The 16,375-nt window shown below is 42.7% G+C and overlaps 1 protein-coding gene across 1 annotated transcript in view; it reads left to right on the top strand.

The window, feature by feature from the left end:
- The window catches only part of VPS35L (VPS35 endosomal protein sorting factor like), a 102,748-nt gene that overhangs the window by 46,811 nt on the left and 39,562 nt on the right, over positions 1 to 16,375 (top strand). The window contains exons 20-23 of the mRNA XM_088451936.1: positions 8,171 to 8,233; positions 8,336 to 8,421; positions 8,664 to 8,744; positions 10,510 to 10,573. Coding sequence (XP_088308062.1) covers positions 8,171 to 8,233; positions 8,336 to 8,421; positions 8,664 to 8,744; positions 10,510 to 10,573 — 294 coding nt within the window. The remainder of the gene's footprint in view (positions 1 to 8,170; positions 8,234 to 8,335; positions 8,422 to 8,663; positions 8,745 to 10,509; positions 10,574 to 16,375) is intronic.

Raw genomic sequence — 16,375 nt, 5'->3', positions numbered from 1 at the left:
ATTGACCAAACATTTATCATAGGAAAATACCGACCCACTCAGCATGCATTGTATGGTCCTACTAGCAGTGTGGAGAACATAAGCGTGGCTGTATCACTAATATGTGGGCACTAGTGAGAGTCTCATACCTTACCAGCCCCTGCTCTTGTCACACAAATCTTTATTAATGGAATGAAGGTACAGTACAATGCCATGTACTGGCGCCAGCAGGCCGCTCCGACACTCTTTTTTGAGGGGGGCTGCCCAATGGTTGCCCTCTGATGGTCGATGGTAGATACCATCGATCACAGAGATGCAAATAGTTTCTCACCACCGATGGTAGCTGTGGACCCAATGTGGTTTTTTTTTTTTTTTCTTCTTTTCCCTCACTTGCACCGCATAGCTACTAAGCTGTCAGCCAGTAGCCATATGCCACGGTCGGCCGGAATCATCGATGGTTTGCAATTGCATAGTTTCTTACCATTGATGGGTCTGTCCATAATTTCCATCTATGGCAACCATCGATGAAGGGCACCCCAATGGCCATCCCTACGCATGCTGCACTGCAGCCTGGAGAGGAGGAGACAGTACTGGGTCACAGCACCTGCACAATGGATCTGACAGGCACTGGGAGTGGCGCAAGCAGCCGTGGCACCGCTCATACACAAAACATTAGATTCTTGGGACTGCATTGGCTGCAGCTCCTACTAGCCTGATAGGGCTTCCGTTATAGCAGGGAAGTGGCTTTCCATTGGAAGATCTCTCTCTCTGTTAATCACAGCCTCAACTGGTACTCCTAGGGGAAGATGACTCCTCCCCCTGGGACTGCCTGTCCTGTGTGTGATTGGTAGGTGGCGCTTCTAATGGAAGCCACTGCCAGCGGACGATTTTACTGGGGATCAGCCCCTAGGTAAAATCCGCCATGGGTTGGCGCTAATTTATCTGTCTGTTCTCTGGGCCTGATTCAGCAAGCATCGCAATTGCAAAGCTGCACACAGGCTATAGATATAATGTATGCACGCAGGCAGCTTTGCAATTGCGATCCTTGCAGATTTGGCATCACGCCTCCTGCTGCATTACTTATCCGAGCTGCATAGTCCAACGCAGCATCGGATACTCTGCGGGAATATCAAACGGCTAAGGTGACACATGGCCGACGGAGATCCTGGTCTCTTCCCTCCCCACAAATGGCGGAGGCACACCTCCGTTTCGGGAAACTGAAGCAGTTGCCTCCCCCTTCCTGCCCGCAAACAGCAATCACTGACAGTCTGCTGCCAGTCTGCGTGCGGGATCGCAGACCCATTCTGCACATGCGCAGAATGGGTCAGGAGCCTGTGTAGATTCCCGATCGTCTTGAATCTGCGTTCAGCAGTGCACTAGCATGCACTGCTGGATAAGGCCCTCTGTGCGGAGTGTAAATGCTGTATCTAAAATTCAGTTCTCATCTAAATGTATGAAGAATACAATCTTTCCTATCATTGATGACTGTTGACATTTGCAAAAAGCTGCGTAGGAGCATCAGTGAAGTGAAGTTAAAGTGTTACAGGTCATTGTAAACACAAATATAACTTATTCCCCGGGGTGCGGCTCAGTGTGAAAGGGTCCCGTTTACAGCATAGGGATAGGTGGGTTCCCCAGTGCTTGGAGATGACATCCTCTCCAAGAGCCGGCAGAACAGTTCCATTGCACCCTTGTGAAGTGGATACTGCGCCAACCTGGCAATAACCTGGGTCAGAGCTGCGGTATGAAAGGGGTCTGTCCTGGGTCTGACCCATGTTGGAACAGTGTTCCAAATCCCAGGTCAGACCTAGGATTTTGGTGTGAAAGGTGTATTTCAGATACTTGCATTCTCACACTAGACCAGTGATGTGACTACAAATCTGAAGGGAAATGACTGAAAACCTATGGGTGTGGAAGTGATATGCATTGTGACTATATAGCCACACCCTTTTCTTCAGGGTCCATAGTAATCCACAGGGATATCATGGGGATATTATGGTTGGAGACCAAGCACCAAACCTTTAAAGCTTCAGCACCCAGGATGCATCTGGGTCCTCCTCCATATATACCCTGCCCCTAGCTATAGGACTTCAGTTGTTCGTTTGGTGCAGCAGGGTCAAGACGCACCTTTGTAACAGGGGACTGCTCTGGCAGTCCTAATCTTTTATGTTTTACTTTATTTTATGTTACTAAGCGCCTGAATTAAGACTCATATACTGCGACTCCATCTACCTCTGCCGGGCCGCTACACCAGTAACTGGGCTGGTAATTTTTTCGGGTCGCGACGTAGCTTGCTAGCCGCAATGCTGCCACCTAGACTGCAACCGGACGTTGTCAGGTAAGGAGATTCCTCGCTTATGGGGAATCGCGCTCGGCAGTCATTGCTTCTGGTGTCAGAGACTCGCCAGAAGCCACTGCTGTCAGGACCTGGGATCGTCCAAGTTCTCACTACACCACCGTCTGACAACGGGGATCAGCAGCAGACCCCTTCTGCTGCCACGAGGCCAGCATACCCAGCTGGTTAACACAGGTTAGGGGAGGTAGGCGCTTCCCCGGCAGCTCCGACTCAGACGCAATCCCTACGAAGGGTCTTGGGCATCTGGGTTGCTCCGCCTACCTTCCACGTGTATGAGACGCTCACGGTCCACGCTCAGTGCGCCCTTTAGCTGTTGGTCTCAGGAGGGTTTGGGTCAGTCTCCCTGTATACCTCTCCCTTGGTTTAGGTATATAGTGTTCTATAATCCTACCATTCCTTTGTGTTTGTGTAGTTGATTTAGAGTCGATTGTAATTTTATTATATATGCATTGTATGTGGTTTGCTAGCTGCTGTATTGACAATGTCTTTTATTTCTGTCTACCTATTATAACTATCACTGTTTTTTCTCTCCATCCTCTTGGAGTGGAGGTTTTTCCCTGAGTACTTCACATTTCATTTAGATTTTGTGAAGGCTGTCACATAACATTGCAAGTATTGCCTTTACTAAACATGTCAAAAGATAATGGAATATAGGAGGGGAAGCCCTCTGTGTTGGTTTCATGTAAATCATGTATGGCTTATTTGTCCCCTCAGGACATTAAGGATGGTTTGTGTGCTGTCTGTCATAAAGAGCCACCTCACTAGTCCCAGTGTACATGTTCCTGGACAAGGGCCTTCTTGGGTAGCCTCTTTTTCCCAGGTAATGAAGCAGTTTGTGGATTGTATGACTGCTCCCACGATGCCTCCTTGGATGGGGTGACCACAGCATGCTATGTTTGCACCTCCTATGCATTTTTCTTGGAAGGATATTGATGTCAATTCTAGTCAGTGTATGGCGCCATCTAATGCTGATCGCAGACCGGTAGTTACTAAGACGCCTAAGTGCAAGTTAGCTTTTTATCAGTCTGCCCAACATATGGATTCAGAGGCATAGGGTAATCCTGACAAATGTTTTTATGTGAATAAAAGAATAACATTGTATACTTTACCAGCTTCTGTATTTACTAAGCGGTAGGTACCTCCTACTGTGGATGCTCATGTGACTCATTTGATCAGAAATGCTACAGTGCCTATTCCGTCGGCATCTTCCCTGAAGGATTCTGTGGATAAAAAGATTGAAGCATGCCTTAAGACGATCTTTTCATCATCTGGAGTGGTTACTTGTCCAGCTATGGTTGGAGTCTGGGTAGCCAAAGCTGTTGAAGAATAATGATATATATCTCCCATATACAGGAAGCGGCTTCCTATCTGGGAGGAGCTGCTGTAGATGCTGGAATTTTAGCTTCTAAAGCATCAGCAGCTTCAATAGTGGCACGCAGGGCCCTTTGGTTAAGATCCTGGAAAGCTGATAGAGGATGAAAGAAGGCGCTGGAAGTTTTACCTTTCTATGGAAATGTACTTTTTGGGGCAGAGTTGGATAAAATAATAGCTACTCTAGCAGTTTCAAAGTCAGCAGATCTGCCAACTACGGCAACTGTAAAGTCTAGGCAAGTTTCTTTTTCAGTTCTTCTAGTATTCGCAAAATATTAAGGGGACAAACTAATAGTTCTAGTCTGGCAAGATATCCAGCTTCTTAACTGGACCACAAACCCTCTGCCTGATGGGGCGGGCCGCCTCCTGGGGGATCCCAGGGTGGGAGGCCGACTTCTTCAATTTGCAGATTGTTGGCGTCAAACAACAACCGATGCCTGGGTCCGAGAAGTGGTCTCTCTGGGGTATGCCCTCACGTTCAGGAAGCATCCTCCCCAGAAGTTTTTTTTTTCTTGCTATTTCTTCTGCTTGCAGAGTCTCTGATTTGGCAGTGCTTTCTTGTCGCTCTCCATTTTAGATTTTTCACCAGGATAAAGCTGTTCTTCGTACAAGGGAGGGTTACCTTCCTATGGTAGTGTCCCGTTTTCATGTAAGTGAAGAAATTGTAGTTCCAGCTTTTCAGGCTCCAGATCTTTCTGTAGGTGAAGCCTCCCTGGATGTAGTTCGTGCTCTCCGTATCTATGTGGAGCGCACAAACTCTGCACATGACTGTCTCTCAGGTGTACACACGGACTGATCTCCCTGTCCCAAGCATGGTGACGGCACATTCTACTCTGCCTATAGGGCCATCGTGGGCATTTAGTCAGGGTGCCTCTGCTGATCATTTGTGCAAGGCAGCCCGACGGTTTCTCTGCTCAATACTATAAAAAATTTGCCGAAACTTTAATTCCCCATCTGACAAATTCTTTTAATAAATTATTAGAAGGTGAATCCTTTGACTCTGTCACGACACAAGCAAATATTGTGGTGATACCAAAACCCGGGAAGGACCCCTCACTCTGCTCTAGTTATCGCCCTATTTCCCTACTCAATGTAGATATAAAACTTTATGCTAAAATATTGGCCACTAGATTGAATCCCCTTTTACCATCCCTAATACATCCTGACCAGGTAGGTTTCGTTCCCGGACGTCAGGCCCCGGACAATATCAGGAGGACTATCGACCTGATGCACACCATTCATGATGGCAACACTCCCTCATTACTGATGTCATTAGATGCCGAGAAGGCTTTTGACAGAATTTCATGGCCGTTCATGTTTGGTGTCCTTGGGTCGATGGGCTTCTCTGGCAAATTCCTTTCAGCCCTATACCGCTCTCCCTCAGCCACCATCTCTGCTAATGGCACTACTTCTACCCCATTCAGTATATCTAATGGTACTCGCCAGGGCTGCCCCCTCTCACCACTTATTTTTGCCCTTATAATAGAGCCCCTGGCTGCTAGAATTCGTGCTAATTCAGATATATCCGGAGTGTCTGTCGGATCCACGGAGCACAAATTGGCTTTATACGTGGATGACATCCTGTTGTCCATCTCGAGCCCGCTTACTTCACTTCCCCCTACTTTGTCTGAACTTGAAATATACGGGTTTTTTTCTGGTTATAAGGTTAACTTGGATAAAACGGAAGTCCTTGATTTTTATGTCCCACAAAATGATAAAATCTCTCTGGAACATTTATTCCCATTTAAATGGCATCTACAAAAAATTAAGTACTTGGGTATTTTTATAACCAGACGTTACCATCAACTTTTCCAGTCCAATTTTCCCCGCATTCTGTCGAAAATCAAATCAGACCTTGCTTCGTGGTCCCGTCATTTCATCTCCTGGATAGGTCGTATTAATACGATTAAAATGAATATCTTGCCTAGACTTCTTTACCTTTTCCAGTCCCTCCCTATCCATGTCCCTTCCTATGTCTTTAAATATCTCCAATCCCAGACAAATACATTTATTTGGTCAGGAAGACGTCCACGGGTACGTCTCTGACTCTCCAGAGATCATCTCGGGCTGGTGGTCTAGGTATTCCTAATTTTAAACATTATTATTTTGCTGCTCAGCTCGCTCAATGTATCTTATGGAATAGTTCTGATAGAATTTGGGTTCAGATTGAGGCGGAGGCCATGGGACTGCTTTCTCTTGCTTCCCTCCTTTGGCTCTCTAGAGCCCGTCGTCCGAAAAGAGTTCGTAATCACCATATTATTTCTCATTCACTGTCATTATGGGACACAGTTACCCACAAATTTGGCCTCTCTCCGTCTCCCACCCCAATCATTCCACTGTTTAATTGCCCAGAGTTCCCTCCTGGTAAGACTCCGTTAGCCTTTCTTCCCTGGCAAACGGCTGGTATTAGTTATGTCAATGATCTGACTCGTGACACCTCCTTTCCCTCATTTACTGAACTTCAGTCTCAATTTAATATCCCCTCGAAACACTTTTTCCAATATTTACAATTCCGAAATTTCCATAACACAGTTAAACACCGCCTTGTTCACTTTCCTCTGACTTCTACTGAGATGTTGTGTTTACGCCATTCCTCTACTGCTGGCCTGATATCGACCCTATATTCAGAGCTTTCTACGGCCTTAGATTTCACGCGCGATCCACATGAGTTAGCCTGGGAGCGGGATCTGGGTGAAACCCTGAATCCTGATGACTGGGAGGAGATTAGGGAGAGAGCAGACTCCAGTTCCATCTGTGCGAGCATAAAAGAGAACGTCTATAAAATTCTTTATAGGTGGTACTTGGTCCCTTCCCGACTTAAAAAAATGTTTCCTGACACGTCTGATAGATGTTGGCGTGGTTGCCTCTCAGAAGGTACATTTTACCATATTTGGTGGAGCTGCCCAAAACTCTCCGGCTTTTGGCTGGATATTAAAAATTTAATTATTTCAATTATTCAAATCCCGATCCCTTTGGATCCCAAATTTTTTCTTTTAACTCTACCTTTTCCGGCTGCCACCCACCACCAAAACAAATTAGTCAGGCACATTCTCTCAGCTGCTACCTGTCAGCTTGCTGCTGACTGGAGGCAGTTATCGCCTCCTTCCCTTCATTCAGTTATCAATAGGATCTGGTTGGTTCAGAGAATGGAATATATGACCAGTATCCTTAACCACTCTTCCAAATCTTTTGATAAGGTTTGGGCTCCCTGGTTGTCTTTCTTCAATGCTAGTTCCCCATTTATTAAATTTTTTCTAAATTCCCCCCCCCCCTTTTTTTTTTCTTTGACAGTCCTAGCCACGCTGTCTCCCTAATTTCTCCTTTTATCTTTTTTTCTCTTTCTCTCTCTTTTTATTATTTAAAATTGTATCCAATAGCTTTATTTATACCACTGAAATTTAGATTTTTGTGTATTTTTTCTGATATTGTCAGTGAATATTGTTTGTCTCTTTGTAGACATTCTTTGCTGTATTTTGTTTGGATCTTTAATAAATATATCTTTAAAAAAAAAAAATTGTGCAAGGCAGCCACGTGGTCTACTGTCCACACTTTTTTTAGGTTTTACCTCTTAGATACTTTTGCCTCTCAGGATGCTTCCTTGGGAGGATGAGTTCTCCTTTCTGCTCAGGGGCATCCCCCACCCTAGGGGAACTGCTTTAGGACATCCCCATGGTATCCCTGTGGATCCTTATGGACCCTGAAGAAGAAAATTAGAGTTATGGTAGACTTACCTAGATAACTCCTTTTCTTCGAGGTTCATAGGGTCCACAGGGCACCCACCCTGACGCACCTGACAGATTCCCTCATCTTGTGTAACAGTGTTTCTGGTGTACGATTGCTCTTCCTTGTCCTCTTTCCTTCTCCTGCCTTGAGGCTTGTTAACTTAACTGAAGTCCTATGGCTAGGGGCGGGGTATATATATATGGAGGAGGACCCCGAGGCATTCTGGGTGCTGAAGCGTTAATTGTTTGGTGCCTGGTCTCCAACCATAATTTCCCGATGGTATCCTTGTGGACCCTATGGACCTCGAAGAAAAGGAGCTATCTAGGTAAGTCTTCCATAGCTCTAATTTGTTTTTCAATATTTATGTAGCACAAATTAATTTACAGCACTTTATGTAGACATGCTCATCTATAATTTCCTAATAATTTCATTTTTAGCAAAGTGTATTTATTACATCTGCTACTGTATATAGGAAATTAATGTTCTTTGTTGTCCAGTGACAGTGACTAAGTAAGCTTCCCGTACCGTGAGGTCTAGACCCCACTTGGCTTGGTTGCATTTATTAGAGTCTTGCTTGTCCTTTTGGTTCCTTTCTTACCAAAATATGTTACATTACAGAAGGGGACATTGAGAAATTTCCTTTAAAAAAAAAAAAAAATCTAAAAGTTAGTCAAAATGTTTTTCCTTGTTATTAACATTTTATCTTTTTTGTAATTAATGCTTTTGCCTATTTCTTTCCAGCTTCAATCTATAATTACTAAAGTTATTGCTCATTTTCATGATTTCGCCGTACTTTTTTCTGTGGTAAGTTCTTATTCATTGGTATTAATTTTTTTAAATTAAATTTTTTGCTCTATAGAGATTCTCTTTACTATAACAAATATTGTATGCGTCTGTTTGTTTTAGGAGAAATTCCTGCCGTTTCTGGATATGTTCCAGAAAGAGAGCGTCAGAGTGGAGGTTTGCAAGTGTATCATGGAGGCTTTTATCAAGTAAGTGGTTTATAATTTCTACATTGAGGTTTTTTTTAGTCCAAATCCTGCTTCCCCTTCCATACATAGGCACTGCTCTTTACCACCACCAACTCGGCATGTACATTTCACTCAAACACAATGGCATGCCATAAGTTTTGATTGGAGTCAATAAATATATATATATATATATATATATATATATATATATATAATCTCCAATCTATCGCTGCAGGTCAATTTTTTTTTTTTTTGCCCTCTAGGCACCAGCAGGAAATGACGAAGGATCCGGTAATACTGAATGCTCTTCTCCACGTCTGTAAGACCATGCATGATTCTGTGAAGTAAGACTTTTTTTTTTTTTTTTTTTTTTGAGGCCGTTCAGACAGATTTAAAGGGCAGTTTTTAAGAAAACAACCTCTTTTGTACAGTTTAAAGTGAGAATTTTAGTCATTTTAATACATCAATATATCGATTTTCTGAAGTTCAAATAGAAGAACATGGATCTGCCGAGCTGGGAAACGCTAAAAATGCATTTAGTAAATCATGGCTCCAAAGTGTCTGTTAATGTCTAATGCTGGGTACACAATGGCTGACACATCGGCCGTTCAATTGAACGACCGATATATCGTGTGTGCGTCGGCCATTGTGTACAGACGATATGTCTGTGAAAAACGTTGTTCACAGACATATCGCGTCGCCTGTGCAGCATAGACAGTGGAAGATATATCATACATGCAAGGACAACGGAGCGACCCAGTTGCCGATGCCGGAAAGGTCAATGGTGCTGGTGAGTGACATATCAGGCGGGCGGTCACCGGATCGTGCAGTGTGCACCAACTGCCCGATACTGTATATCGTTCCTTAGCACCATCTGCCGTCGCATCTGGTAGTCGGCTAGTGTGTACCCACCTTAAGGTTTTGTACCTGGGGACTGCAGAACTGGGACAGGTGCCACAGCTTGGAGACTTCCAAACATGTTTTTCCTTTACACAAGGCTAGGAACTAGTGTTCACCCTAGGTTCAGGGTGCTGATTGGTGAGGAGGGCATCTTTAATTTTGGAAGGACAATATTTTATAAACTATGTATCGCTACAGTATGCCCCCCTCAGTGATCAGCACCGTGAACTTAGAGTGAACACTTGAGAAATATAAGAGCTAGCATCATCATTACAATTGTGCCGTAGTTTAAGCAAATTGATGTATTTGTTATGCTTATGGAGTATTATGTGAATCAACTGATCATTATAGACAATATTAGCCAGGGAAGAACTGTGACTGAGTTTCTACCCTGGCATCCCTGCTACGCATGAAAAGGGGCGTGGCAATGCATAATGGGGTGTGGACTCGCAGCATACCCCCTGTGCCTCTGCATGTTAGCCGAGCAGAGCCATGATATACACAGTAACTGGCGCATCAGTAGCATTAAATGGTTTGAGAGACCTGATTGGGCACACGGGCAAGATATTGAAAATACTAAACAAGTAAAATTGGCCATAATGTTACATGGGACTTACCTGGGTCTCAATCACATTCTGCACTTTAGCAATCACAGAATTAGTTACCGGCACTCAGTGGATGAAATGAGCCCCAAGTGCTTATTAATCTCATTAGTAGCCGATGCTCAGTAGATAAAATGTTTGGCGCATGACCCGGCTGTTACCCAGTCACAAGACTGCCATTTCTACCACAGCGCTCTGACCTTGATAGGTTATGTGTGGAGCTGTAAATACACAGAGCTCTGGCTGTCATGGCACATGTGCGTGCTGCAATAATAACCTCTGGCAGCCGGCACTGAACGCCCTTGTTATAGCTCAATACCTACACTCCTATGAATCTCGGCTAAGAGGAGCGTGCATCATTCTGTTATGGCTAGCGAGAAAATAGGTGGCAGAGGAAGAAGAAAGAATCTATTAGTAATACAGTGCAGTAGTGCTGGCCAATGGGATGACTTAACTGGCTCAACAAGAAACGTATAAAAACTATTATACATGAATTCCATGTCTTACAAATACAATAGGTTTAGTAGCACTGTCACATTTCTATGCTGATTGCTCTAGCCTGATATACAGTATATCATTGTGTGATAATAGATGTTATTTTGTACAGTGCTCTGACGCTTGAGGATGAGAAGAGGATGCTAGCTTATCTCATTAATGGATTCATACGAATGGTGAGCATCACTACTGTTTCCACTCACTTGTACCACGTATGCTGCACACAGCTAAAGCGTGGCAATGCTCTGATCCGTGTATGGAAGCCACAATCACCAGCCACAGAATAGTGCATACAAAGTAAGCATAGAACTTAATGGGGCCATGCAGTTCTTCGAAAATATGCCGCTGTAATTACAAATAAATTGGTGCAATTCATATAAATACAGTAATTCCTAATGCATGTCATTTTTACCATCAATAATTACATAGTACAGGCAGCTCACAATATTGATCAGAAACCCTATAGATTTACTAATCCTTCACTTTTACTGTTCCCAGATCTCTTCCTCTATCATATCAGGAATATGTATAAATTACAGGTATATCTGGAGTGTTCTTTATTGGGCCGTGTTAGCAGCCTGAACAACTAGAGAATGCTGCGTAGTTGTTGACACAGTTAATGCATTTTAAATGCTTAATGGGGGTTTGGTATATTATGCAGATGGTGAACGTGTCAACATGAGAATGTTGACGCGGTGATGAATGCCAAGTCAGCATGTTGGCAGTCCATTTGTAAGGTATTGCTAACCCTAATGCTGACCTTTTCCATATGTTCACTTGTTGATATTTTAACAATGTTGACAACATACTGTAACTGTTGACACTGAGTGTCGACATACTGTCTGCATACAGTTGAATGAATCGCACTTTAGCAGTGAATCAGTAGGTGGAGCTGTAACTCCATGTAACTCCCCTGGGTGCTGATTTTTACCCTTTCTTAGTTCTCTTAGTGCTTTGTGATGTTCTGCACTCTGTATATGTAACAGGGACAAACTAGTATTTGTGAAGGTGTGGGCATCAGTTATGTGACATCCTGTTACTAACTGCTGTGTAACATGAAGAGTATTTTCTTGCTTTAAGTTCCAGCTGCAGCAAAGTAAATAGCTTAATATAACCATAAATGACACTGTAACATGATCAGTTCTACAGTGCATTTACACTTTGACGTCCACATGTTATTTCAAGAAATTCTTGCTGATCTATTAAATTTCTACAAAAAATTGAGCACCACGTCTAAAAATCATTATTAAATAGGTTTTGTCAGTTTATTATTACAGGGTACTTTCATTACTGAAGTTCAAATCCTATCATGGCTGAAACCTCTATAACCAACTACACTTGTGGGGTACTGGTGTGCTATTGATCTCTATGGGGGTTTCCTGCACTTCTACTGTATACTGTCCTGCATTTTAGTCAGATAAATATAGTTTGAACAGAGATTGTTGTAAAATTAAGCATGCAGTGATTTGCTATTTTAGTGCTCTCCTCCAATAAAAAGTCCCATAAGGTCAGTTCACCTGCTCATTGGCTGAGGAGAGAGAATGCAGAAATCTGATTGGCCATGGGCTGACCCTCCTGTTATTGGAGAATCCTGAAGCTTCAGTCTTTAGAATTATTACAATATGTTAGTTTATGGAGTAGGGTGAATGTGACAGTACCAGGCATGCATTATATAATGGTGTAGGGTGAATTGCCATAATGGTGACAGTACCAGGCATACATTATGTAATGGTGTAGGGTGAATTGCCATCATGGTGACAATACCATGCATACATTATAATTGCCATCATGGTGACAGTACCAGGCATACATTATAATTGCCATCATGGTGACAGTACCAGGCATACATTATATAATGGTGTAGGGTGAATTGCCATCATGGTGACAGTACCAGGCATACATTATATAATGGTGTAGGGTGTATTGCCATCATGGTGACAGTACCAGGCATACATTATATAATGGTGTAGGGTGTATTGCCATCATGGTGATAGTACCAGGCATACATTATAATTGCCATCATGGGGACTGTACCAGGCATACATTATAATTGCCATCATGGGGACTGTACCAGGCATACATTATAATTGCCATCATGGTGACAATACCAGGCATACATTATAATTGCCATCATGGTGACAGTACCAGGCATACCTTATGTAATAGTGTAGGGTGAATTGCCATCATGGTGACAGTACCAGGCATACATTATATAATGGTGTAGGGTGAATTGTCATCATGGTGACAATACCAGGCATACATTATAATTGCCATCATGGTGACAATACCAGGCATACATTATGTAATGGTGTAGGGTGAATTGCCATCATGGTGACAGTACCAGGCATACATTATGTAATGGTGTAGGGTGAATTGCCATCATGGTGACAATACCAGGCATACATTATAATTGCCATCATGGTGACAATACCAGGCATACATTATAATTGCCATCATGGTGACAGTACCAGGCATACATAATTGCCATCATGGTGACAATACCAGGCATACATTATGTAATAGTGTAGGGTGAATTGCCATCATGATGACAGTACCAGGCATACATTATATAATGGTGTAGGGTGAATTGCCATCATGGTGACAGTACCAGGCATACATTATATAATGGTGTAGGGTGAATTGCCATCATGGTGACAATACCAGGCATACATTATAATTGCCATCATGGTGACAATACCAGGCATACATTATGTAATGGTGTAGGGTGAATTGCCATCATGGTGACAGTACCAGGCATACATGATATAATGGTGTAGGGTGAATTGCCATCATGGTGACAGTACCAGGCATACATTATATAATGGTGTAGGGTGAATTGCCATCATGGTGACAGTACCAGGCATACATTATATAATGGTGTAGGGTGTATTGCCATCATGGTGACAGTACCAGGCATACATTATATAATGGTGTAGGGTGTATTGCCATCATGGTGACAGTACCAGGCATACATTATAATTGCCATCATGGTGACAGTACCAGGCATACATTATAATTGCCATCATGGTGACAGTACCAGGCATACATTATAATTGCCATCATGGTGACAGTACCAGGTATACATTATATAATGGTGTAGGGTGAATTGCCATCATGGTGACAATACCAGGCATACATTATAATTGCCATCATGGTGACAGTACCAGGCATACATTATAATTGCCATCATGGTGACAGTACCAGGCATACATTATAATTGCCATCATGGTGACAGTACCAGGTATACATTATATAATGGTGTAGGGTGAATTGCCATCATGGTGACAGTACCAGGCATGCATTATATAATGGTGTAGGGTGTTTTGCCATCATGGTGACAGTACTAGGCATACATTATGTAATGGTGTAGGGTGAATTGCCATCATGGTGACAATACCATGCATACATTATAATTGCCATCATGGTGACAGTACCAGGCATACATTATAATTGCCATCATGGTGACAGTACCAGGCATACATTATGTAATGGTGCAGGGTGAATTGCCATCATAGTGACAATACCAGGCATACATTATAATTACCATCATGGGGACTGTACCAGGCATACATTATAATTGCCATCATGGTGACAATACCAGGCATACATTATAATTGCCATCATGGTGACAATACCAGGCATACATTATATAATGGTGTAGGGTGTTTTGCCATCATGGTGACAGTACCAGGCATACAGTATATAATGGTGTAGGGTTAATTGCCATCATGGTGACAGTACCAGGCATACATTATATAATGGTGTAGGGTGAATTGCCATCATGGTAACAGTACCAGGCATACATTATATAATGGTGTAGGGTGTATTGCCATCATGGTGACAGTACCAGGCATACCTTATATAATGGTGTAGGGTGTATTGCCATCATGGTGACAGTACCAGGCATGCATTATAATTGCCATCATGGTGACAGTACCAGGCATACATTATATAATGGTGTAGGGTGAATTGCCATCATGGTGACAGTACCAGGCATACATTATATAATGGTGTAGGGTGAATTGCCATCATGGTGACAATACCAGGCATACATTATAATTGCCATCATGGTGACAATACCAGGCATACATTATGTAATAGTGTAGGGTGAATTGCCATCATGGTGACAGTACCAGGCATACATTATAATTGCCATCATGGTGACAGTACCAGGCATACATTATAATTGCCATCATGGTGACAGTACCAGGTATACATTATATAATGGTGTAGGGTGAATTGCCATCATGGTGACAATACCAGGCATACATTATAATTGCCATCATGGTGACAATACCAGGCATACATTATGTAATAGTGTAGGGTGAATTGCCATCATGGTGACAGTACCAGGCATACATTAAATAATGGTGTAGGGTGAATTGCCATCATGGTGACAATACCAGGCATACATTATGTAATGGTGTAGGGTGAATTGCCATCATGGTGACAGTACCAGGCATACATGATATAATGGTGTAGGGTGAATTGCCATCATGGTGACAGTACCAGGCATACATTATATAATGGTGTAGGGTGAATTGCCATCATGGTGACAGTACCAGGCATACATTATATAATGGTGTAGGGTGTATTGCCATCATGGTGACAGTACCAGGCATACATTATATAATGGTGTAGGGTGTATTGCCATCATGGTGACAGTACCAGGCATACATTATAATTGCCATCATGGTGACAGTACCAGGCATACATTATAATTGCCATCATGGTGACAGTACCAGGTATACATTATATAATGGTGTAGGGTGAATTGCCATCATGGTGACAGTACCAGGCATACATTATATAATGGTGTAGGGTGAATTGCCATCATGGTGACAATACCAGGCATACATTATAATTGCCATCATGGTGACAATACCAGGCATACATTATGTAATGGTGTAGGGTGTTTTGCCATCATGGTGACAGTACTAGGCATACATTATGTAATGGTGTAGGGTGAATTGCCATCATGGTGACAATACCATGCATACATTATAATTGCCATCATGGTGACAGTACCAGGCATACATTATAATTGCCATCATGGTGACAGTACCAGGCATACATTATGTAATGGTGCAGGGTGAATTGCCATCATAGTGACAATACCAGGCATACATTATAATTACCATCATGGGGACTGTACCAGGCATACATTATAATTGCCATCATGGTGACAATACCAGGCATACATTATAATTGCCATCATGGTGACAATACCAGGCATACATTATGTAATGGTGTAGGGTGAATTGCCATCATGGTGACAGTACCAGGCATACATTATATAATGGTGTAGGGTGAATTGCCATCATGGTGACAGTACCAGGCATTCATTATATAATGGTGTAGGGTGAATTGCCATCATGGTAACAGTACCAGGCATACATTATATAATGGTGTAGGGTGTATTGCCATCATGGTGACAGTACCAGGCATACCTTATATAATGGTGTAGGGTGAATTGCCATCATGGTGACAATACCAGGCATACATTATAATTGCCATCATGGTGACAATACCAGGCATACATTATGTAATGGTGTAGGGTGAATTGCCATCATGGTGACAGTACCAGGCATACATGATATAATGGTGTAGGGTGAATTGCCATCATGGTGACAGTACCAGACATACATTATATAATGGTGTAGGGTGAATTGCCATCATGGTGACAGTACCAGGCATACATTATATAATGGTGTAGGGTGTATTGCCATCATGGTGACAGTACCAGGCATACATTATATAATGGTGTAGGGTGTATTGCCATCATGGTGACAGTACCAGGCATACATTATAATTGCCATCATGGTGACAGTACCAGGCATACATTATAATTGCCATCATGGTGACAGTACCAGTCATACATTATATAATGGTGTAGGGTGAATTGCCATCATGGTGACAGTACCAGGCATACATTATGTAATGGTGTAGGGTGAATTGCCATCATGGTGACAATACCA

Source organism: Taudactylus pleione, unplaced genomic scaffold (assembly GCF_031769625.1).
Source record: "Taudactylus pleione unplaced genomic scaffold, aTauple2 ptg000032l, whole genome shotgun sequence".
Classification (NCBI taxonomy): Eukaryota; Metazoa; Chordata; class Amphibia; order Anura; family Myobatrachidae; genus Taudactylus; species Taudactylus pleione.
Note: the sequence above shows the minus strand (reverse complement) of the source record. Positions and strands in the feature narration are given on the sequence as shown.